The sequence below is a fragment of the Hyperolius riggenbachi genome, chromosome 1, assembly GCF_040937935.1.
Source record: "Hyperolius riggenbachi isolate aHypRig1 chromosome 1, aHypRig1.pri, whole genome shotgun sequence".
Classification (NCBI taxonomy): domain Eukaryota; kingdom Metazoa; phylum Chordata; class Amphibia; order Anura; family Hyperoliidae; genus Hyperolius; species Hyperolius riggenbachi.
Genome location: NC_090646.1, coordinates 133,265,926 through 133,291,453, shown reverse-complemented (window position 1 = coordinate 133,291,453; position 25,528 = coordinate 133,265,926). Strand labels below are relative to the sequence as shown.

The window sequence follows — 25,528 nt, the reverse complement described above, 5'->3', positions numbered from 1 at the left end:
GTTATCTTGCTGTAGGCTCTCTGGCAATAGAGCAGTCATCTTGCTGTACGCTCTCTGGCAATAGAGCAGTTATCTTGCTGTAGGCTCTCTGGCAATAGAGCAGTTATCTTGCTGTAGGCCCTCTGGCAATAGAGCAGTTATCTTGCTGTAGGCTCTCTGGCAATAGAGCAGTCATCTTGCTGTACGCTCTCTCTGGCAATAGAGCAGTCATCTTGCTGTACGCTCTCTGGCAATATAGCAGTTATCTTGCTGTACGCTCTCTGGCAATATAGCAGTTATCTTGCTGTAGGCTCTCTGGCAATAGAGCAGTTATCTTGCTGTAGGCTCTCTGGCAATAGAGCAGTTATCTTGCTGTACGCTCTCTCTGGCAATAGAGCAGTTATCTTGCTGTACGCTCTCTGGCAATAGAGCAGTCATCTTGCTGTAGGCTCTCTGGCAATAGAGCAGTCATCTTGCTGTAGGCCCTCTGGCAATAGAGCAGTTATCTTGCTGTAGACTCTCTGGCAATAGAGCAGTTATCTTGCTGCAGGCTCTCTGGTAATAAGGGGTTACCTTGCTGCAGGTGTTCAGGCAATGGAGGGGTTCAGGCAATAGAGGGGTTACATTGCTGCCGGTTACAACTCGGAGGCTGGACAAGCTGGCACATGTAATCCACAACTGTGAGGCTCGGCAAATTGGTACATGTAGTCCACCACAGGTAAGGGGCTGGGTAAGCTGGTACATGTAGTCCACAGCTGAAACTCATAGTGGGCACTAGGTGGGCTACCTCCTGTGGGGGTCAGTCTGCTTATTGTCATTGGATCAGAAGATCCTGGGCACCAGGAGGGTTGCCTGTATGGGGTGTCAGTGAGGCGTGTGGAGGCCTGGAGGACATACTGCTCATGCCAGGGGTCAGGGGATCAGAGTCTCTGTGCTATCTAGACAAAGACCCTTCACCCCCAATAAGTGGCAGAGCTGCTGGTATATCACCTGTATCCTACTAATAACATGGGTACTTTTTCATGTGTGCAAATCCTGTGTGCTGCTCCTGTGCAATTATCACTTATATCACTTATGTGTGTGTATTCCTAAAGTGTATTTTTATTCATATTATGTGTCCGACGTGTCAGACATGTACTGATCATGTACTGTATGTGGCTGATCTACACTTCTGTACATGTGTGTGTAGTATACAAGGGGTCGGACAACTCATATTATGTGCATGTGGCATACTGCATCCTGTTCCTGGGCAATATGCTTACATTGCTTGTGTTGTGTGTGGTGGGTTATAGGTGCTTCCTATGACATATAATGATTTCTATATGCTTGTAGTTTATGAACTGATTCATCTTGCAGTTTTTGTGATGTGTTTTACACGTTAGAGAATAATGTATTTTTGTTTTTTCTTACTTCACATGTGTGTGCAGAGCTTATGTCCATGTATATTAATGTGGCGCTCCAGTTTACTGCTATTAGCCCCGGTAGTCAGGCACTACCGCACATGCGTTACCCTGGCCGCTCGACACCTTGAACGCACTCTACTGTCAGAGAGCATTTTGCTCCTACGCAGTTAATTAAAGCTTGTAACTGCTGAGTTGCACAGCCAGGGCCCACGCTGCGCACAGTCAGGCCTTATTCACATCTAAAATTGAAAATGCAAGTGTTTTGTGTTGTGCGTTTTTGGCGTTCCACTGCACGCTGCGTTTCTGGTAAAAGCAGTTTTCTAAGCACTTTTCCAGAACGGTTTTGAAATTCACTCCCTGACACAAGTCAGGAAGTGAACTGTTTTAACCGGAATAGAATAAATACAATGTATTTATTCTTAAAAACGCTCATGCAGTCGCTGCACAAAGCGATTTTGTGAGAGTTTTGCGTTTTTTCTATACCTTCCATTTAGGCAAAATCACCTCAACAATGGTACGCTTTGTTGAGCGGATCGTAAACAAACTGCTCCGCTGTGAACTCTCTCATAGGGAATCATTGCACAAGCATTTTTAGGGCGATTTTCAAAATCGCCCGCACTTGAAAAAAGGACAAAAATGCCTCTAGTGTAAACGAGCCCTGAGGGACTTTACTGGAGTTGATTATGGGAGAACAGATGGGACTGGATGGACACCAAGGGAGCCTGTGGACTACAGGGGGCAGGAGGAATTCCCAAGTAATACATTTTCCCTTTTGGAGGGGCTAATTCAGTGATGCAGACAGTGTATATAACAGCGCTGGGAAAACTACAGCCTGTTGGATCTCCAGCCTGCCAACGCTGGCACGTCCAGACGTCCCATCATGTGACGCCCTGTTGCCATGGAGACAAGACGCGGGAATTGGTGATGAAGGTGAGTTTAAAATCCCTTGCTGCCTGCTCGCAACTCTGCAGAGAGGTAGGGGGAAGGGGGCCCAGGCCACTTAACGTTTGCCCAGCCTTGGTATAGAAACACAATCTGCATTAAAGTACGACTGAATTGCCCCACCCTAAAAGTGAATGTTTACTTACCTGCGGCATCTTTCAGCCCCCTATATCCTGTCAGGTCCGTCAGTGTCGCCTGGTCTCCTTGCTTGTGTCATTGCCCCCTGTGAAAGAGCTGTAACTATAGCTCTAGTCGCAGCTACTAAACAGGCTAGGTCCCAGCATCCACGCATCTCCTCGTCATGCTGCCACTGCTGGGAGCATTCTGTGCCTGCCTAGTACAATACCTTTGAGAATGCTCCCAGTGAGTTTGTCGTGTGGGCATTATTTTTTGTAGGAGATGGGGCTTCATCCAAGGTTTTGCTTGGAAGACCCAGTTAAAGAGAAGTTGTAACGTCAAAAAGTACCCATGGGAGGAAAGCTTCTAGAACCTTTAGAGGCTTCCCCCATCCTCCACCTTCCCACAGTGACAACGCTAAAGGTCCCCAAACAGCGGGCATGTACATATTTACCTTCCTGGCTCCAGCGCAGGCACAGTAGCGGCTCTCGGCTCAGGCGGAAATAGCTGACCCCAATCGAGTCCGCTCTATCCGATAAGGCTCGTTAGTTTCCACCTTAGCCCATCGGGGAGCCGTTACTGCTCCTGCGCTGGAGCCAGGGAAAGTAAATATTGCAGACGCTACTGCGCCTGCGCCACAGCATGACAAATTGTCGGCTGTGGTTTTGGGGGGCTATTGCTGGCTGTGGTTTCCGGGGGCTACAGCATTGCCCCCGTGGGATGGAGGAGGACGGGGGAAACCTCGATAGGATCCAGGAGCTCCCCCTCCTGAAGTAAGTATCCCCCAGGGGCACTTAAACCACAGCTAAGTTCATGTATATGTGGCTCCACCCATGACCATGCCCACATTCTGATGCATGGCCATGGGCATTTTTGCCACAGGCATGAATGGGGCGCTGAAAACCCTACACCTCTGGTTACCTTGCTGCAGGTGCTCTAGCAATGGAGGGGTTACCTTGCTGCAGGTAATCTGGTAATGGAGGGGTTACCTTGCTGCAGGTAATCTGGTAATGGAGGGGTTACCTTGCTGCAGGTGCTCTGGCAATTGAGGGGTTACCTTGCTGCAGGTGCTCTGGCAATGGAGGGGTTCCCTTGCTGCGGGTGTTCTGGTAATGGAGGGGTTACCTTGCTGCTGGTCCTCTGGTAATGGAGGGGTTACCTTGCTGCAGGTGCTCTGGTAATGGAAGGGTTACCTTGCTGCAGGTGCTCTGGTAATGGAGGGTTATCTTGCTGCAGGTGCTCTGGTAATGGAGGGGTTACCTTGCTGCTGGTCCTCTGGTAATGGAGGGGTTACCTTGCTGCAGGTGCTCTGGTAATGGAGGGGTTACCTTGCTGCAGGCGATCTGGTAATGGAGGGGTTACCTTGCTGCGGGTGATCTGGTAATAGAGGGGTTACCTTGCTGCGGGTGTTCTGGTAATGGAGGGGTTACCTTGCTGCGGGTGCTCTGGTAACGGAGGGGTTACCTTGCTGCGAGTGATCTGGTAATGGAGGGGTTACCTTTCTTCAGGTGCTCTGGTAATGGAGGAATTCTTTACTGCAGGTGTTCGGGAAATGGAGGGGTTACCTTGCTGCGGGTGATCTGGTAATGGAGGGGTTACCTTGCTGCAAGTGATCTGGTAATAGAGTTATTACCTTGCTTCAGGTGCTCTGGTAATGGAGGGGCTACTTTACTGCAGGTGTTCTGGAAATGGAGGGGTTACCTTGCTGCGGGTGCTCTGGTAATGGAGGGGTTACCTTGCTGCGGGTGCTCTGGTAATGGAGGGGTTACCTTGCTGCGGGTGCTCTGGTAATGGAGGGGTTACCTTGCTGCGGGTGCTCTGGTAATGGAGGGGTTACCTTGCTGCGGGTGCTCTGGTAATGGAGGGGTTACCTTGCTGCGGGTGCTCTGGTAATGGAGGGGTTACCTTGCTGCTTGTCCTCTGGTAATGGAGGGGTTACCTTGCTGCAGGTGCTCTGGTAATGGATGGGTTACCTTGCTGTGGGTGATCTGGTAATGGATGGATTACCTTTCTGCTGGTCCTCTGGTAATGGAGGGGTTACCTTGCTGCAGGTGCTCTGGTAATGGAGGGGTTGCCTTGCTGCAGGTAATCTGGTAATGGAGGGGTTACCTTGCTGCAGGTGCTCTGGTAATGGAGTGGTTACCTTGCTGCAGGTGCTCTGGTAATGGAGGGGTTACCTTGCTGCAGGTGCTCTGGTAATGGAGGGGTTGCCTTGCTGCGGTGCTCTGGTAATGGAGAGGTTACCTTGCTGCGGTGCTCTGGTAATGGAGAGGTTACCTTGCTGCAGGTGCTCTGGTAATGGAGGGGTTACCTTGCTGCAGGTGCTCTGGTAATGGAGGTGTTACGTTTCTGTGGGTGATATGGTAATGGAGGGGTTACCTTGCTGCAGGTGCTCTGGTAATGGAGGGGTTACCTTGCTGCTGGTGCTCTGGTAATGGAGGGGTTAACCTTGCTGCAGGTAATCTGGTAATGGAGGGGTTACGTTGCTGTGGGTGATCTGGTAATGGAGGGGTTACCTTTCTGCAGGTGTTCTGGTAATGGAGGGGTTACTTTGCTGCAGGTGATCTGGTAATGGAGGGGTTACCTTGATGCAGATGCTCTGGTAATGGAGGAGTTACCTTGCTGCAGGTGCTCTGGTAATGGAGGGGTTACCTTGCTGCAGGTAATCTGGTAATGGATGGGTTACCTTGCTGCAGGTGCTCTGGTAATGGAGGGGTTACCTTGCTGTGGGTGATCTGGTAATGGAGGGGTTACCTTGCTGCAGGTGCTCTGGTAATGGAGGGGTTACCTTGCTGCAGGTAATCTGGTAATGGAGGGGTTACCTTGCTGCAGGTAATCTGGTAATAGAGGGGTAACCTTGCTGCAGATGCTCTGGCAATGGAGGGGTTACCTTGCTGCAGGTAATCTGGTAATAGAGGGATTACCGTGCTGCAGGTGCTCTGGTAATGGAGGGGTCACCTTGCTGCATGGTGGAGTGTGACAATTACATTTTGTTTCACCAGTTACTCATTTCTTGATTGATGTTTACCTGACCAGTGACCACATGATTATTTTCTGTAAACCCGCCCCTTTGTGGATGTCCAAGATGTAGGTGGGACTTTGGCCCCCATCAGCTGTGGACAATACCACATGGTTCAAGTCGTATCAGGTACTGTATAAGAGAGTGGTTGCTCAAACAAAGATTACTAAATACCAGGATTATTAATTCCCATAAATGCACATTTTAGTGCAATATCTACTGAGGGGTAAGTGACATTCAGACAGCTAGCTAATTGGCCACTTTGTCTGAACTCTGATTCTGCACTTTTCCTGAAATGTTAGATGCATATAGGACACTAAGGACATGTATTCTAGCAATTGTTTTCTGTCAAAGGGAACCCGAGGTGAGAGACATATGAAGGCTGACATTTCCTTTTAAACAATGCACATTGCCTGGCTCTCCTGATCTTCTATCTCTAATGTTAGGTACACTCAATGCAATTTACTGTCAGATCGATTATTCACAACATGTCCGATCTGATTTCCGAACAATTTTTCTAAACTATTTTCCATAGCATTGAATGGAAAATCAATTGAAATATTGTTCATAAATCAGATCGGGCATGTTGGAAATAATTGATCTGACAGTAATCTGCCAGAAAATTGCATGTTGTGTACCTAGCATAATATTTTCAGCCATAGTACGTGAACAATGCTGCAGATCAGACAAAAATCGTACAAGATTAGCTGCATGTGTGTGATTCACTGGCCAGAAAGATCAGCAGGACTGCCAGGCAACTGGTATTATTTAAAAATAAATAAATACTGCAGCCTCCATATGTCTTTCCCCTCAGGTTCCTTTTAAAGCATTTATGGTGAATGAGATGGTGGTGGTGGAGGCATAACTACAAATCATGAGGCCATCCAGTTAAAATGTTGATGGAGTCCCCCAAAGTTCAGGCCCTCTTTCTCATTCTACATGGTAACCTCCACAGCTTACGGACCCATCTGCTGGGAATTATATAACAAATGAGGCAATCATGATCTTCTCCAATAATAATGCAGCCTCCATGACTTCCTCCACCCACAACAACACCTGCAATGAAAGTCATCGTCTGTATTGGAGAAAGGGTGAGTAGTTAAGAACTCCACAGCACTGCCCCCCCCCCCCCCCCCTGCAGATGCAGGGATTGCTCCCCTGGTAGTTACGCCTTTGGGCTAACTAACTGATATAGAGCTATGTTTTCCATCTATTATACAGCAGGGGGAGCTGGCAGTGCTTCCCAAGACAGGCTGTATCTGAATGACCTGCAGCATAGATGTGCAGAGCCTAATTATGGGCAAGATACACAACTTGCATTCAAAACAGAGGCACCAAAATTAACATAATGGAGGATGTTAGCTTCCAAAAACAGTTTGCATGCAGACTGTTCCCCTACTGGACCCCTCCACCGTGATAAGATTATCCTTCAAGGAAGGGACTCTAACCTCTAATTACCAAACAAACACAGTGTGGACCTTGGGGTAGTTGGCCAGAAAATGGTTTACACAATTTTTTTAGAGCACTGCCAGTTCTACATATTGTACATGCAAAGTGTTCCTCTTTACCCACAACCCGATGGAAAGTCTTCAGTCTTTAATTCTGTTTTAAAAACACATAGGTTTTTTATTCTAAAATATATTTTTGAACATTTAAAAGTGCAACAGTTAACGCATCTGTGGAGTACATCACAGTCAAAACACATAAACAAAGGCAGTGATACAGCTTAACATACTTGTTTTGGCAGTATTTAAGGAGTATATAGTAATAAAATATACAAAATTGATGTATAACATCATCTTAGCTTACGTCCTTCATTGCAAAGTAGGACTTTTAAAAACAAACCTCATTCCTGATAGCAGTGAGTTCTGAAACTTAAGAAATTGCATTTTAAGTTGACTGAGAATGATTTCAACTTTGATTTCACTGACCTAAAAGAAAAGCTACACATATGGTAAAAAAAAGGAATGTATCATGATAACATCAGCCCAAACACTGTAAAATATATTAATCTGTTACATTTGGTCCACTTGGTTAGTTCTTTCAACCGATTTCCAGTTTAGATTGCTATAGTTTGGATTGTTGTCAGTATGAATTGAAGAGTAATTGTTACCAATGGTAAGTTAACAAAGCTGAGTTAACAACAGCCAAAGATAAAGTGATCCCTTTCACATGAACTGATCTTGGACCAATAAAATTGACAGTAAGTTATTCTGATTGGTCCAATCCATTTCAAGCTGCAAATAATTTACATGAAATTTGAATGCAGGGAGAAATGATTTGCGTCTCATCGATGATGCCCAATGAAAACGGTGCAAAGTCGGTGTAAACAGTAAAATTCTCAGGTTGTACTGGAGTAATGTCTCATTACTAGACTAGGTAAATCTCATTACTAGACTCTCTGAGAAATATAAGAAGTCAGGAAGTAAGACGTTCCCTTTAATAGAAATATCACCTTTCGGTTTACCGAATCTTTAAAGAGGAACTATAAAGAAAATAACGTAATTCATAAAATTGCTTATATTTTTACAATATTCATTTATCAATGATTTAGTTAGTGTTTGCCCATTGTAAAATCTTTCCTCTCCCTGATTCACATTCTGAAATTTATTACAGGGGGCAACATCTTTGGAACTGGCAGGTGATGTCTGCTGAAAAATTGTTTCTGAGAGTTCTGTGCACAGAGGGAGATACTGTATGCTTGGCAGTTGCAAACAGCCATTATTTCCCACAATGCAACGAGGTTAGCATACAGAAAACTGTCAGGACCTTGGTCATGACATCACACTGTGGTAGGGCTTTCACCACAATATCAGCTATACAGACATCCCTGATGCTCTATTTGAGAAATGGAAGATATTTCTCATGGGAAAGGGGGTATCATCTACTGATTAGAATGAAGTTCAATCCTTGATTAAAGTTCCTCTTTAAATCATGTAACAGAAATAATGTTACCAATACTTTTGGAGCACGAAAACCTAACGAAGCAAGATTATTCACAGACATCGGCTGTTAGTCTTGGTCAAATCCCAATTAATGCCCTGGGGCCTGCTAATGTGATGATCTCTTGCAATGCATTGTGTGTCGCCAGATTTCTCACAAATTTTCTTGTCTCGGATAAGAGGCACACATCAAGGACAAGCAGAGACTTCTCTCAGTGGAGCCCCCATCAGTATAGTTCATCAGGAACATTATTAGGCCCCATCAAGTCTTCAGGACTGGTTCCAGTGACAACACTGCCACTTATTATTTCACAACCATTGTCTAGGCTGCTCATTCTAGGGACCCCCTTTCCCCCGTACTGACGTATATTATCTGACTAATGCTTGTATTGTATTGTAATTAATCCAGTTAGAAATACTGATTGTTAGTTGAATTTACTTTGTAAAGTTGTACAAAATGCAGTGCTGGAGCCAAACCTAATCTATTCTATATGCCTCATTAATACAAACTGTAGTGGTCAACAGTTTTTACGCGAAACCTATTGTCAGTTCTACGGCATGTTAGCAGAATCCTCCATTACGAGTTATTTCATCATCGTATTAATCCACAACGATATCAACTGACTTCATATTAGTTCATGAAATCTTTAAAGTCCATTGTTAAAAAAATATTATTTTCAATTAATTACAATGGGTTATCAAAAATACATCTAGTATTGATGCTAATATTTGTGTTACTTGCACAAAAACAAAAGTTATGAAAGCGCCAACACTTATTAGGACCTATACCCCACTATTTAATTCCACCATATGTTAAAGTTTTTAAAGAAATACATGAGCGCCAATGGTGATCCAGGGCCTCCAGCCCCAACGATTTCTTTACCGGATGTTAAAGTTTGTTAAAGAAATATACGATTATCCAATGGTTCTTTAAAGTGGTTTCAAAGGTGTTTGACATTTGCGTATCAGCAGCCAATGGAATAAAGATTAGCACACAGAACTCTTGAGTGGTCTCTTTTCACTAGTTCACATAATCACATAGTTCATTTCTCCGTTATTTACATAATTACATTGATGAAATGCAGCTGCTGGTCGATGTCCGTCCCGTATAGGCAGGAATGCCCTTGAAGCACACGGCTTCGGTTTTGATCTATGTCCATAAACGTAAAAAAATATAAGGATATGTTGAGATGCTACGATGTACCGCATGATAGAGATTGCAATTGGAAGAGTTTAGAGTGCCGGCCTTAGTAACATCCATTTATTCATTTATTAACATCCATTTATTCCAGTTGGTACTTGTGTGGGAGGTGCACACGCAGTTCCAAGAAAGTACCGTGTGGCTGGCAACGCCAGTAATTCCGTCACGTTGTCCATCACAATAAAGTGGTTTAAGTACAAAAATAGAAATCCCTGGATTTAAAGGCTCTTTCTTGTTTCTTTCCACGGAATGATTGCAGGGAAGGATCAGAGACATCTAACCTAAAGAAAACTGTCCTCAACCAGATCAGAAGAATCTATTCCAATGTCGTCCATCATTTCAATGTCTTCAATGGTCTCATCCTCTCTTTTGACGATGGTCGAGCTGCTAGATCCAGTCTCAATTGCACTTTCTTCGGAGGTCTGAGAGCTGAAATGAAAGTATGTTTTATTGTTAGTGTTGATACTAATGGATGATTTTGCTTTTATTAAACTTTGTGTAATTTTCCCAAATTTTTTGGCATATAATTTTGGTTTTGCCTAATTTGTGAAAATTATTTGACATTGCATTCACAGAACTCACTAAAGTAATTTGAACATATTGTCGCATAAATAAGTATACGTGCAAACATTTTATGAGCATGCATGTGAAAATTTATTTTCACCAAATGCATTGAAGTCAATGGGCTTTTTCACAAAGATGAATAGTTAGAGAAATGATGAGTTGATGCAAAATTACGCATTCTAATTACTATTATGTGTGAAATAAAATTTTCAATAGTTTTTTGCATCACGATTTAGTATCGTGATTGCAAATTTTGTTGCAAAATTACTACTTTATGAAATTTGAGGTCATCACTATTTATTGTACATTGAAATAAGTTAATGAAAAAACATATATGCACACATCAGTGCTATGCAAGCTAATTTCTAATTTGATTAAACACAATCTTTATGTTTCAATCTGCAGCTACTTTGATTTTCCAGGCATGACAGGTGACAAGGACATTTTTGAAGGTACCTGTGTCTGTTTCTCTTGCCCGACTCATCCTCTGATACAGGGTCAATGTCTGGGAGAGGGATGATGTAGCCACTATCAGCACTGAGTCTTTGTTCATCAAATGTATTGTCTCTGTCCTTCATTTTATTCTCGTTCTTGTAGGTCACTCCGATGTAGGCATTGTCGATTTCACAGCTCACACGAGTGACAGCTGGATGGTCGCTTTTCAGGAAGTCATGAAGAATTTTCTCATAGCACTGCCATAAAAACGAAATGAAATGTTCATAAGTTGTGTGACACTAGCTTTACAGCTTCCTTAAAATTGTAAACCTGGGGGATTTGTTTTATGCACTTGTAGTGTGCTGTCCCTCTCACTTGCTCCTCCCTTGCAGTTTATGTATGGATGAGCTTCCACAAATAGGTTTATATTATTCACGGTATCCAGAAGTTAGCAGCTACCCTTGGTAACTCTGAATCTTGTATATTGCTGTGACTTTAGGTGGCACTAAGACTGGGGCGATGCATTCCGTAGAGGCAAAGGGGACAATTGCCCCAGGGCCCCAGAGCCTGGAGGGCCCCACAAGGTGCCCCCAACCCAACTTGCACGGCCCCTGCAATGTCTTTGGCACAGTAGTGTTTCACCTGTCCCGCTTGATGCGCTCCTCTGTCAGTCTGTGGCTCCATGCACTCCCCAACTTCATCCTTGGAGGGTCGCCTCTCCTTTATGACCTGACAGCACGGGACAGGTGCGACGTCAACCTGCCAAAGACACTGCAGGGAGCTCTGGGGAGCACAGCTTAGGTGGAGGGTGATCTGGGGCGGCAGAAGTTGGGTCAAGGGTCAACATGGGAAATTTGGCTTCAACAAAGGGCCTGCTCTTTGGTTGGGAGAGTCTGTTGGGGGCCCCCCTTTTAATTTTGCACCATTGTTCCTAGAACTGGCCCTACACTAAGATAATGTGTAGCCTTATTTTAATCATACCCCTAGATTAGAGCTTAACCTGCCTGGCGTTCTGATTCCCGCGGCCCTGCGGCCGCGGGAACATTTTTTGCATTTTTTTTTTAAAATATATCAGCGCTAGGCTAGCTACATGATTCCCCCCTCCCTGCGGCGTCCCTCCCACCCCTCCGATCCCCGCCGGCGCAATCACCCATCCGGAAATCCCGTTCTGAACGGGATTTCCAGGAGGGCTTCCCCCGTCGCCATGACGATGCACGTCGTGACGTCACAGGGAGACCCAATCCACCCCTCAGCGCTGCCTGGCACTGATTGGCTAGGCAGCGCACGGGGTCTCGCCTGGGGGGGCCCTGCATCGCGGCGGATCTGCGGCGGCGATCGGACACAACACGCAGCAAGCAAAGTGCTTCCTGCATGTTTTTTTTAAAAAAAAAAAAATTCAAATCAGCCCAGCGGGGCCTGAGCGGTGACCTCCGGCGTCTCTGGACGAGCTAGGGAGGTTAAACACACATTTCCAAAGATATGTCTCTCGTAGAATCTAATGTCTACATAGCTTTGCAAATAACCCCTGCTTTACCCCAATGTTGTGATCAGGTTTTAAGGCATTGCCCTTTGTGGGATGGCACATCTAAGTGCTGTCAACTATCTTCCCTCAGTCCACAAAAATGATGTTATTCAAAAACTGGAAAACCCATTAAGGCCTGGAACCCACTACAAAATGCTATCGCTAATCACAATTGCTAGCGTTTTGTATGAGCGTTTTGTAAGCGATTTCATGAGCGTTTTTGGTAGCGATTTTAACCACTTAAGGACTGCAGTCATAAAACCCCTTAAGGACCAGAGCCTTTTTTTCCATTCGGACCACTGCAGCTTTCACGGTTTATTGCTCAGTCATACAACCTACCACCTAAATGAATTCTACCTCCTTTTCTTGTCACTAATACAGCTTTCTTTCGGTGCTATTTGATTGCTGCTGCGAGTTTTAGTTTTTATTATATTCATCAAAAAAGACATGAATTTTGTCAAAAAAATGACTTTTTTAACTTTCTGTGCTGACAGTTTTCAAATAAAGTAAAATTTCCTATACATTTGAGCGCGAAAGTTATTCTGCTACATGTCTTTGATAAAAAAAAACCCATTCAGTGTATATTTATTGGATTGGGTAAAAGTTATAGCGTTTACAAACTATGGTGCAAAAAGTGAATTTTCCCATTTTCAAGCATCTCTGACTTTTCTGCGCACCTGTCAGGTTTCATGAGGGGCTAAAATTCCAGGATAGTACAAATACCCCCCAAATGACCCCATTTTGGAAAGAAGACATCCCAAAGTATTCAGTGAGAGGCATGGTGAGTTCATAGAAGATTTTATTTTTTGTCACAAGTTAGCGGAAAATGACACTTTGTAACAAAAAAACAAAAAAAAAAAAGTTTCCATTTCTTCTAACTTGCGACAAAAAAAAATGAAATCTGCCACGGACTCACTATGCTCCTCTCTGAATACCTTGAAGTGTCTACTTTCCAAAATGGGGTCATTTGTGGGGTGTGTTCACTGTCCTGGCATTTTGGGGGGTGCCTAATTGTAAGCACCCCTGTAAAGCCTAAAGATGCTCATTGGACTTTGGGCCCCTTAGCGCAGTTAGGCTGCAAAAAAGTGCCACACATGTGGTATTGCCGTACTCAGGAGAAGTAGTATAATGTGTTTTGGGGTGTATTTTTACACATACCCATGCTGGGTGGGAGAAATATCTCCGTAAATGACAATTGTTTTCTTTTTTTAACACACAATTGTCAATTTATAGAGATATTTCTCCCACTCAGCATGGGTATGTGGAAAAATACACCCCAAAACACATTATACTACTTCTCCTGAGTACGGCGATACCACATGTGTGGCACTTTTTTGCACCCTAACTGCGCTAAGGGGCCCAAAGTCCAATGAGTACCTTTAGGATTTCACAGGTCATTTTGAGAAATTTCGTTTCAAGACTGCTCCTCACGGTTTAGGGCCCCTAAAATGCCAGGACAGTATAGGAATCCCACAAATTACCCCATTTTAGAAGGAAGACACCCCAAGGTATTCCATTAGGAGGATGGTGAGTTCATAGAAGATTTTTTTTTTTTGTCACAAGTTAGCGGAAATTGATTTTAATTGTTTATTTTCACAAAGTGTCATTTTCTGCTAACTTGTGACAAAAATAAAATCTTCTATGAACTCACCATACTCCTAACGGAATACCTTGGGGTGTCTTCTTTCTAAAATGGGGTCATTTGTGGGGTTCCTATACTGCCCTGGCATTTTAGGGGCCCTAAACCGTGAGGAGTAGTCTTGAAACCAAATGTCGCAAAATGACCTGTGAAATCCTAAAGGTACTCATTGGACTTTGGGCCCCTTAGCGCACTTAGGGTGCAAGAAAGTGCCACACATGTGGTACCGCCGTACTCAGGAGAAGTAGTATAATGTGTTTTGGGGTGTATTTTTACACATACAGATGCTAGGTGGGAGAAATATCTCTGTAAATGACAATTATTTGATTTTTTTTACACACAATTGTCCATTTACAGAGAGATTTCTCCCGCCCAGCATGGGTATGTATAAAAATACACCTCAAAACACATTATACTACTTCTTCTGAGTACGGCGATACCACATGTGTGACACTTTTTTGCAACCTAGGTGCGCTAAGGGGCCTAACGTCCTATTCACAGGTCATTTTGAGGCATTTGGATTCTAGACTACTCCTCACGGTTTAGGGCCCCTTAAAATGCCAGGGCAGTATAGGAACCCCACAAGTGACCCCATTTTAGAATGAAGACACCCCAAGGTATTCCGTTAGGGGTATGGTGAGTTCATAGAAGATTTTTTTTTTGTCACAAGTTAGCGGAAAATGACACTTTGTGAAAAAAAAAACAATACATATCAATTTCCGCTAACTTGTGACAAAAAATAAAATCTTCTATGAACTCACCATACTCCTAACGGAATACCTTGGGGTGTCTTCTTTCTAGAATGGGGTCATTTGTGGGGTTCCAATACTGCCCTGGCATTTTAGGGGCCCTAAACCGTGAGTAGTCGTCTTGAACCCAAATGTCTCAAAATGACCTGTGAAATCCTAAAGGTACTCATTGGACTTTGGGCCCCTTAGCACAGTTAGGCTGCAAAAAAGTGTCACACATGTGGTATCGCCGTACTCAGAAGAAGTAGTATAATGTGTTTTGTGGTGTATTTTTACATATAACCATGCTGGGTGGGAGAAATATCTCTGTAAATGACACATTTTTGATTTTTTTAACACACAATTGTCCATTTACAGAGAGATTTCTCCCACCCAGCATGGGTATGTGTAAAAATACACCACAAAACACATTATACTACTTCTCCTGAGTATGGCGATACTACATGTGTGACACTTTTTTGCAGCCTAGGTGCGCTAAGGGGCCCAACGTCCTATTCACAGGTCATTTTGAGGCATTTGTTTTCTAGACTACTCCCCACGGTTTAGGGCCCCTAAAATGCCAGGGCAGTATAGGAACCCCACAAGTGACCCCATTTTAGAAAGACGACACCCCAAGGTATTCCGTTAGGGGTATGGTGAGTTCATAGAAGATTTTATTTTTTGTCACAAGTTAGTGAAAAATGACACTTTGTGAAAAAAAACAATAAAAATCCAATTTCCGCTAACTTGTGACAAAAAATAAAATCTTCTATGAACTCATCATACACCTAACAGAATACCTTGGGGTGTCTTCTTTCTAAAATGGGGTCACTTGTGGGGTTCCTATACTGCCCTGGCATTTTACGGGCCCAAAACTGTGAGTAGTCTGGAAACCAAATTTCTCAAAATGACTGTTCAGGGGTATAAGCATCTGCAAATTTTGATGACAGGTGGTCTATGAGAGGGCAAATTTTGTGGAAACGGTCATAAGCAGGGTGGCCTCTTAGATGACAGGATGTATTGGGCCTGATCTGATGGATAGGAGTGCTAGGGGGGTGACAGGAGGTGATTGATGGGTGTCTCAGGGGGCGGTTAGAGGGGAAAATAGATGCAATCAATGCACTGGGGAGGTGATCGGAAGGGGGTCTGAGGGGGATCTGAGGGTTTGGCCGAGTGATCAGGAGCCCACACGGGGCAAATTAGGGCCTGATCTGATGGGTAGGTGTGCTAGGGGGTGACAGGAGGTGATTTATGGGTGTCTCAAGGTGTGATTAGAGGGGGGAAATAGATGCAAGCAATGCACTAGCGAGGTGATCAGGGCTGGGGTCTGAGGGCGTTCTGAGGTGTGGGCGGGTGATTGGGTGCCCGCAAGGGGCAGATTAGGGTCTAATCTGATGGGTAACAGTGACAGGTGGTGATAGGGGGTGATTGATGGGTAATTAGTGGGTGTTTAGAGGAGAGAAATGATGTAAACGATGGATTTGGGAGGTGATCTGATGTCGGATCTGCGGGCGATCTATTGGTGTGGGTGGGTGATCAGATTGCCCGCAAGGGGCAGGTTAGGGGCTGATTGATGGGTGGCAGTGACAGGGGGTGATTGATGGGTGGCAGTGACAGGGGGTGATTGACAGGTGATCAGTGGGTTATTACAGGGAAGAACGGATGTAAATAATGCACTGGCGAATCGATAAGGGGGGGGGGGGTTGAGGGCAATCTGAGTGTGTGGGCGGGCGATTGGGTGCCCGCAAGGGTCTAATCTGATGGGTAACAGTGACAGGTGGTGATAGGGGGTGATTGATGGGTAATTAGTGGGTGTTTAGAGGAGAGAATAGATGTAAACGATGGATTTGGGAGGTGATCTGATGTCGGATCTGCGGGCGATCTATTGGTGTGGGTGGGTGATCAGATTGCCCGCAAGGGGCAGGTTAGGGGCTGATTGATGGGTGGCAGTGACAAGGGGTGATTGATGGGTGGCAGTGACAGGGGGTGATTGACAGGTGATCAGTGGGTTATTACAGGGAAGAACGGATGTAAATAATGCACTGGCGAATCGATAAGGGGGGGGGTTGAGGGCAATCTGAGTGTGTGGGCGGGCGATTGGGTGCCCGCAAGGGTCTAATCTGATGGGTAACAGTGACAGGTGGTGATAGGGGGTGATTGATGGGTAATTAGTGGGTGTTTAGAGGAGAGAATAGATGTAAACGATGGATTTGGGAGGTGATCTGATGTCGGATCTGCGGGCGATCTATTGGTGTGGGTGGGTGATCAGATTGCCCGCAAGGGGCAGGTTAGGGGCTGATTGATGGGTGGCAGTGACAGGGGGTGATTGATGGGTGGCAGTGACAGGGGGTGATTGACAGGTGATCAGTGGGTTATTACAGGGAAGAACGGATGTAAATAATGCACTGGCGAATCGATAAGGGGGGGGGGGTTGAGGGCAATCTGAGTGTGTGGGCGGGCGATTGGGTGCCCGCAAGGGTCTAATCTGATGGGTAACAGTGACAGGTGGTGATAGGGGGTGATTGATGGGTGATTGATGGGTAATTAGTGGGTGTTTAGAGGAGAGAATAGATGTAAACGATGGATTTGGGAGGTGATCTGATGTCGGATCTGCGGGCGATCTATTGGTGTGGGTGGGTGATCAGATTGCCCGCAAGGGGCAGGTTAGGGGCTGATTGATGGGTGGCAGTGACAGGGGGTGATTGACGGGTGATTGACAGGTGATTGACAGGTGATTGACAGGTGATTGACAGTTGATCAGGGGGGATAGATGCATACAGTACGCAGGGGGGGGAGGGTCTGGGGGGGTCTGGGGAGAATCTGAGGGGTGGGGGGGTGATCAGGAGGGAGCAGGGGGCAGTTTAGGGACTAAAAAAAAAAATAGCGTTGACAGATAGTGACAGGGAGTGATTGATGGGTGATTAGGGGGGTGATTGTGTGCAAATGGTGGTCTGGGGGGTGGGCAGGGGGGGGTCTGAGGGGTACTGTGGGCGATCAGGGGGCAGGGGGGGGCAGATCAGTGTGTTTGGGTGCAGACTAGGGTGGCTGCAGCCTGCCCTGGTGGTCCCTCGGACACTGGGACCACCAGGGCAGGAGGCAGCCTGTATAATACACTTTGTATACATTACAAAGTGTATTATACACTTTGTAGCGGCGATCGCGGGGTTAACAACCCGCCGGCGCTTCCGATTGGCCGGCGGGTTGACGTCGCGGGTGGGCGAAGCCTATTGCCGGTGGATGCGCGCGCATCCCAGCGCGCGATCCCCGGCCAGAGAGTGCCCCAGGACCTGACGCCAATCTGCGTTACGTGGTCCTGGGGCTGCCACTTTGCCGCCGCCAATATGAAGTAGGCGGTCGGCAAGTGGTTAAAAAGTGTAAGGTTTTTGCCAGCCATTGTGTAGCGATTAGCGTTTTTAATTCTGATTGGTCCTTTCAATGAATTTTAATTTTGTCACAGTGTGCAGTAAATTTAAAATGCTAGCAAAATTGCTCTGTGTAGGTTTTGATGAGCGATTAGGCCAGGCATGGGCAAACTTGGCCCTCCAGCTGTTAAGGAACTACAAATCCCACAATACATTTGCCTTTATGAGTCATGACTGCGGCTGTCAGACTCCTGCAATGCATTGTGGGACTTGTAGTTCCTTAACAGCTGGAGGGCCAAGTTTGCCCATGCCTGGATTAGGCCATGCTGCATGTCCTGCATTTTGCGATTTGGTAATTGCAATTGCTCCAGTGGAATTTGGCCCATCCAATAACATTAGCTGGGCGTTTAGGGACATTGCGAGCGGTTTGAATCGTTCTCTAAATGCTCCGAAAATCACTCTAGTGCATTTCAGCCATAAAACTGTACTGAGGTTAATGAGCAATAAATATCTACTTTTAGTTGATCTGCTTCTAACATGCATTCCAGTCTTTCCCTCCGATACCCTGCCTGCCGGGGTTCCTCTGCAATGATCAATCTGAAGGGTATATGAGTGCCTCTATCTATACATCTAAGTAAGCCTGCTAGCAGGGATCAGCATTGCTCTATAGGATACAATATTCAGAAGGGGCGTAAAAATAGCCCCATGACCCCTGGGATCGTGGTAGGGTCCAGAGGCTTCGGGGGGCCACTTCTCCTCAAACAGAGTAGTGCAGAGAGTTTGTGTAATATTTACCTGCTCCATGGGTCTCCTCCATGCTTCACAGCCACACACTCCCTGCTGCCATTCACTGCCTCCCTGACTCACATCGGTCGTGATCGGGAGTCGGCGATTGGCAGCAGATTGTGTGCAGCTGGAACAGGTAAATATTACATCCACTCCCTGCGCTACTCTGCTTATTGGCTGGCTGTATGTGCCCCTGGTATGCAGTCAACCTTTCAGGAAGGATTTAACTGTATATATTATAATAGTGATATACAATAGGTGTGAACACTTTTGGCACCAAATCCCATTTCTGTGCAATGCCTGCTATAAAACTAGCCTGCCATCATTGATGGTGCCTCCTCTGTGACTTCAGCAGCATGTGCATACAGAAAGATACGGAGAGGAAGGAGCACACTGGCCGGAGAGGTGAGTGTACTGCACTACCGTTATACTGTTCAGGGGTCGGGGACTGCACTGTGGTGCTGGAGAGGCAGCTTGGGGAGGCAGACCTGGAGACCTGGCAGCTACTTTCACTCCAGGAGACACCTCTACCCCATGGACGCCCCAGGTTTAAAATATTTTGGTTTTCATCCTGTAGATGTGGCTCATGGTCAGGTGTGTCTGTCTTATGGTGTGAACAATATAAATATGGTATTTTTTTTTTCATGGTAATTCTGTTACTGCTCTAGTCCATGTTATCGTTAACTAGCCAGATACAAATAGCATACAAAGAAAGTTGGAGTACCGTTTTATATTCTGCAGGCAGAAGGCTTTCCACTATTTCACTGAGATGGTAGAAGGAAGGTCTCTTCTCTGGCTCACTGTTCCAGCACTTCACCATGATGTCATACCTGAAGACCAAAAACAGCAATAAAATAAGTCTTCTAACATCTCCTATCAGCTCCTATCAGCAACAACTGCTTGATACAGTATAATTCTACTGTATATAACCAACCTAGGTTGGTTATATACAGTAGAATTATACTGTATCAAGCAGGTCAAGTGTGTGCAAAGCGATGGTTCAAAAATTAGAAGGTGTTGTGTGGAGCATCGGTTGCTATTTTCGCATTGATACACCTGTAAGGCACCATCGATTGGTTGCATGAATGCAGCAGTATCGGTCCATGCTAACTACCCTAATAATACTTGTATGGGGTAAGTATACTTACACTTCGTGGGTAGCATTCTCCGGTTTCGCCATCCTGTAGCCACTTTTTATCTTATTATAGAATGAAGAGTCTACTACCATTCCCGGATATGGGGTTCCACCTTAAAATACAAATACACCAATTATAGTTATGCTTAATTTTTGGCAAAACGCCAAGTGTAGCTCAATAAGCAGCATATTCATTAAAATACAACTAACACATCTACTTAAACCTGTCTGATTTAAAGAGACCCTGTAATGATAAAAACATAAACCCAGCATTGCTTCTAGTTAGTGCTGTCTGTTGCCTGATTGGTGTTAAAATGAACCAAGGTGCGACTGATATGGAGGCTGTCATATTTATTTACTTTTAAGCAATACCAGTTGCCTGGCAGTCCTGCTGATCCTCTGCCTCTAACATTTTCAGCCATAGACCCTGAACAAGCATGCAGCAGATGTTTCTGACATTATTGTCAGATCTGACAAGATTAGCTGCATGCTTGTTTCTGATCTAATTCGCCCACTACTGCAGCCAAATAGATCAGCAGGTCTGCCAGGCATCTGGCATTGTTTAAAAGGAAGTAAATATGGCAGCCTGCACATCCCTCTCACCTCAGGTTCACTTTAAATTGGCCATTAGTAGAATCTTACCACATCTATGTTATAAGAGGGACTACTATAAGTATCCATTTAAAGTATAATAACTCAGTTCACCTAAGGCACAGTTTCTTCTTGGGCTGACTCGCTGCATTTTCCTACACACATATTCGGAAGCAGAAAAAATTCATCAATAGGTTACTTATGATTTGCATGTAGGAAAAAATAGTGCCTGCTGCACATCTCCTGGAATGCATTGCTGTGGACACGCACTCGCAGGCATGTGTGCAACACTGCCAGGAGATACATACTGCGGTCAATGTGGCAAGTCTGAGGAGAAGCTGGCACATCCCAATCAGAGAGCAGTAGAAGCTTGCTTATCTCTTGTCATCAGCAAAGGCAAGAATCTCCCTGTGCCTGTGTCTTCACTCTTCATCCTGCCCCCTCTCCTTTTCTGCTAAAGTGACTTTCCTGCTGCCAGCCTGGACGATGTGTCTGTTCAACAGAGTGAGGGAGGCAGAGTGAAGACACAAGCACAGTGACATTCTTGCCTTTGCCAATGACCTGCGAAAAGGAAACTTCTACTGCTCTCTGCATTGAAAATAAACAATTTTACACACTGGAAAACTGTGAATGCTTTCAAATTTTCTTTTATGCAACTAAGAGTAGTTACTGAAATTTTAGTTTGGGGAGTATAATCCCAATTTTAACAGTCAACTGAAGAATTTAGCAGCTGGCTCTATGGAAGGGGGTCATGCTGATTGGCTTGTCTAAGCATTCTATTCATTTTGCAATTTTCGTAAGAATAAAGTAAAGAACACATACCAAGAGAGAATATTTCCCAAAGAAGGATGCCGAATGACCACACGTCACTAAGAGTCGTGTAGAGGTTATCAAAGATGCTTTCTGGTGCCATCCATTTCACTGGGAGGAAAGTCTGTAAAGCAAGACACAAGAGCTGTAGCAGTACTGTAAAGAAATATGGAAGCAAAGTCCAGCAAAGAAGATTTGGGTGTGGCTCCATACAAATTACAGATGTGACAACAAGTTATATCTATAAGGCACAATTAGGAGAGCTGTTTCAGCTCGTGGCTGAAGATAAAAACTACACTGCTTTACTTTCAAACAAGCCCTAAAGTGTGGTCAGGTTGGTATAGGCCTTAAAAAAATAACACAATCTATAATCCCAGAAAATATTTACCGGACTAGCTCTGCTACCCTTGTTTGTGAGTAAAGCATTGAGCCTGATGGAGGTTGGGTGTGGCTGGGTAAAAGGAGCTAGTGATTTAGGGTTTACAGACATTAGAAAAATGACATGTAATTTACTTTAGACTACACATTCACCAGGCATCGCTGCTCTAAAATCAAACATGGCCATGAAAATTACAATCTTCCATCTATGTTAAATTGTAAACCAGGGGTGGAATGGATACGTACGCTGCCCTTTGAAACATAATTAGAGTCGTGCATGATGTCTCTAGCCAGACCGAAGTCACAGATCTTGATTATTTTTCCATGTGCCAGTAGAACATTGCGAGCTGCCAAGTCGCGGTGTACACACTGCAAGGGCATAAACAAGAGAGAGACGTTACAGCCTGCAGGGCACTTCGGGTGCAACACAACTTTTCAAGCGGTATATCAACCATGCTTACGTTCTTTGAAGCTAAGAACTCCATGCCTCTGGCCACTTGGTAGGTGAAGCTTAGTAAGTCCAACATAGTTAGACCATCAAAGCCATCATCTGAGAATAGGTTTTTCACTTCTGTGTTAAGAAAAAATAGACATTTTATGTTGGAATGCCACAAAACAAAGAAGTGCTAAACTACATAAATAAAGCAATTCAAAACATTCACAGTTCAACCCACTGTTTCAGGCATGGTGGCTTATGTCGTATGGCTTTGGGTACAAGTGTTGTGCAGAGCTGATTTGGAATGGCAGAAGAATTTTGTCTGCTAACCTCTTGCATATGTCTAATGTGAATCTGCACCTGGACATGCCTAAGGAATGTATCACATGGACAATTTAGTCTCAGAAATGCTCGAGATGCTGTGTTTAGCTGCTATCAATAGACTTCATTGGAGACTTACTGTTACAAGCAACAGTGTTATTTCTCAAAGACAATGGCAAGTTTCAGGACATGAGTGCCTACAAGTAGATTTTGAAGTCTGTCATCGGACACCCCTAATGTCTTTAAACTATATATATATGTAACTATTGTAGGGATTAGATTGTGATCTCCTCTAAGGGACAGTTAGTGACATGACTATGGTCTCTCTCTACAGTACAAGGAAACTGAAGTGTAGTGTAGTCAACAAGAGCCAACAACTATAGCTTCTGGTGTTCTTTAGACGACAAAACGATTTAATCTGATATGCAGGGCCAGATTTTTGAAAAGGCCACAAAGGCCCAGTCCTTGGGTGGCTGCAGCCCAAGGAGGCCGCTGCACTTGGAATAGGGGTTGCTGCATGTGGAGGAGAAAGCTGCAAATGGGGTACAACACATGGAAGAGGGTTGCTGCTGCCCAATGAAGGAGACGGGGCTCCTGTTCATGGACATTTTATATGGATGAGGGGGCTGCACATGGAATAGGGGACACTGCTGCACATGGAAGGGGAACAACAAGAAAGTTGGCCTAGGGGCACTAAAAGTATAAATCCGGCCTTGCTGATATGTGCATTTTAGGCTCTCTTTCACTTTTGATATACTTCATGCTATCAGAAGAGTCACACCTGGGCGTTTTTGGACCTAGATCGTTTTATAAGAACTGTTCTTTAGCGATACATGGCATCCATCCACATCAATGAAATGCATACTTCAGAGTTCATTTATGCTGGAAATCTATTTACCTGACATGGGCTTCTTCTTGTAAGAGGCTGGGCGGTCATACCAGGATCTCTGAATGTCAGAATATTTGGAGGCCTCATTCATCTCATGCATTGGCACATACTGGGTATTATCAGCCTGCTTCATGTCCATGTAGTCGCCATTGTTTTCAAAGGATAAAATCACATAGCTGTAATACACACAGCAAAGTGGAAATGTGAGCACAGATATGTGTTTAGTCATAGTGAGAAATACAAACATCTACAGACTTCATAAAACCAATAATCCAGTGTAGGGTGTGTTTAGATGATTCACATACAGAAATTGCACAAACCTTACTCCAATATGATTATTGTTGTCTATGTGATCACTACGTTAGAAGTGTTGGCTAATCAGATCTCATTGATGGGAGCTATTATCTATATTTATAGAATAAGTATAATATTGACTGAACAGGAATGCTAGTATAAGACTGGATCCTGCGTTATGCTGCTCTATTCAGTATGCCGTTTTGAAATAATAGGACTAATGCACAATAGGCTGGCCATTTTGCTATGTGAAGGTTACGCATGATACATTTTGCTGGTAATAACGCCAGGGGAGCACCACCCCCTACTCTATTCGTGCCACGGGCATGACTGCAGTAACAAGCATGTCGCTATGGTAACATGCATCACCTGTTACCATAGCAACATGCGCTATCCCAATAACATGCCTGGTGCCAATAGAGTAACGGGCGGTGCTTCCCTGGTACCAGGACTGGTAAGATTGCCGTGTGCTGCCTGCACATGGCAAAATGATCAGCCTTTCATGCATCAGACTCAATGTGTGGCCGTGCAGTACTGTTTATATCTTCTTGTTTTGAGGATTGCAGACAACAATTAAACTAAACCCAAACCATTCATTAAGCAATCTGTTCTCAGGATTGCATTAAGGTACATTTGATCTCCATGTAAAGAACACCTGTTTTTCTGATCACTTGGATACAATGTGTTCGTCAACACTGTGCTGTATGAAGCAGTACCTTTATAATACTATAATATAGGAGTGGAGATAATCTGGTCAGCTTTTGTGAAGGCAGAGGAGGGTATACTACAAAAACATGCTCAGATGTACCAGTGATCTCATATTCATTCAATAAAAGCAGGGACTTTTTTCAAGCTAACACCATTTAGGTAACAGTTTTAAACGCATTGATAAACTGTTTATAGAGTACATTTGTTTACATTTAAAGTGATAAAATATTTAGCATAAAAGTAGAAAGATAAAAAGGTGCCATACTTTTCATACCTTCTGGTGCTCTCATCAACTGTGTTCAGACCAAAGATATCAAGGTCCTTCTTTAACTTCTCCGAATGTCGGCTCTGAAATGTGTCCCGGTTCTTGTGCAGATAATTCACCAGGTCCCCATAAAAGCAGTATTCAGTAATAATATAAATAGGTCCTGTAAGAGAGAAATGGAACAATTAAGCTCTTGGATTTTAGATAAAATGACCACCTACAACTCTCTGGTGTTAGGAGCAGTAAAGGTGCATAGACACGCCATACATTAGCGAACAACAGGTCTGTCAGTAGCACGTGTGCACATACTGTCGGAAGACTGATAAGGCTGAGCGGCTCTTTCAGAAGCAGTCTTATCAGTCTGCCGACAGTGTGTACACACGTGCTACTGTCGGCAGAAAGTCCGCCCAGTGGGAGGGTCTGACAGACCTGCCGTTTGCTACAGTATGACGTGTGTACGTGCCTTAAAACAAATCCAAGTATCAAGGTTTAATAAGTATTTTCCATTAGCAAAAGACAATACTTTGGCACTTTCAAGACAGTGGCAGAGGATTTAATTTTCAAAGTTAAGATAACACTAAAGTTTAATGATGATAAAGGAGGTAAGACAAAACTATAACATGCCTGATTTGGTGCAAGCGGCCAATAAGTTGACAATGTTCAGATGAGGTCCAAGATGGGTCATGATCTTCAGTTCCGACATCAGAGCCTGTTTCTCACTTGATCTAGCAGTGGCTAGTGAGAAGAATATAAATAACATTAAAACTGTTGTGCAAACAGACAAAAAAAATGAAATAGGTAGAGAGACAGGTCAATAGTCTACATACGTTTAAGCATTTTCACGGCTACTTTCGTCACAGGCTGTGAGCGACTAAGTCCATAGGCAGTTCCTTCAACAACCTTCCCAAAGGCACCTGATCCAAGGATTCGACCTGAACATTATAACATACAATACTATAGTTGGCTCTACTCAACAGTATCAAATAACACATAAATCAAGTCAATCAAGGCTGTTTAAAACTCAGAATAGCAGGACTACATTAAATTTCAACATATTTCAGT

At 44.4% G+C, this 25,528-nt stretch overlaps 1 protein-coding gene across 4 annotated transcripts in view; it reads right to left on the bottom strand.

Moving 5' to 3' along the window:
• Nucleotides 1-7,055: 7,055 nt before the first annotated feature.
• PDGFRA (platelet derived growth factor receptor alpha) overlaps nt 7,056-25,528 on the bottom strand; it is a 61,742-nt gene continuing 43,269 nt past the window's right edge. For 3 of the 4 annotated variants that reach the window (XM_068278566.1, XM_068278567.1, XM_068278568.1), the window contains exons 13-23: nt 25,294-25,398; nt 25,091-25,201; nt 24,467-24,629; nt 23,209-23,375; nt 22,015-22,124; nt 21,800-21,922; nt 21,188-21,299; nt 19,788-19,887; nt 19,364-19,469; nt 10,624-10,859; nt 7,056-10,032 (exon numbers count right to left, since the gene is read on the bottom strand). In XM_068278566.1, the coding sequence (XP_068134667.1) occupies nt 9,885-10,032; nt 10,624-10,859; nt 19,364-19,469; nt 19,788-19,887; nt 21,188-21,299; nt 21,800-21,922; nt 22,015-22,124; nt 23,209-23,375; nt 24,467-24,629; nt 25,091-25,201; nt 25,294-25,398 (1,481 nt within the window). In that variant the 3' untranslated portion in view covers nt 7,056-9,884. The remainder of the gene's footprint in view (nt 10,033-10,623; nt 10,860-19,363; nt 19,470-19,787; nt 19,888-21,187; nt 21,300-21,799; nt 21,923-22,014; nt 22,125-23,208; nt 23,376-24,466; nt 24,630-25,090; nt 25,202-25,293; nt 25,399-25,528) is intronic. The other variant, XM_068278569.1, reaches the window with a different exon arrangement.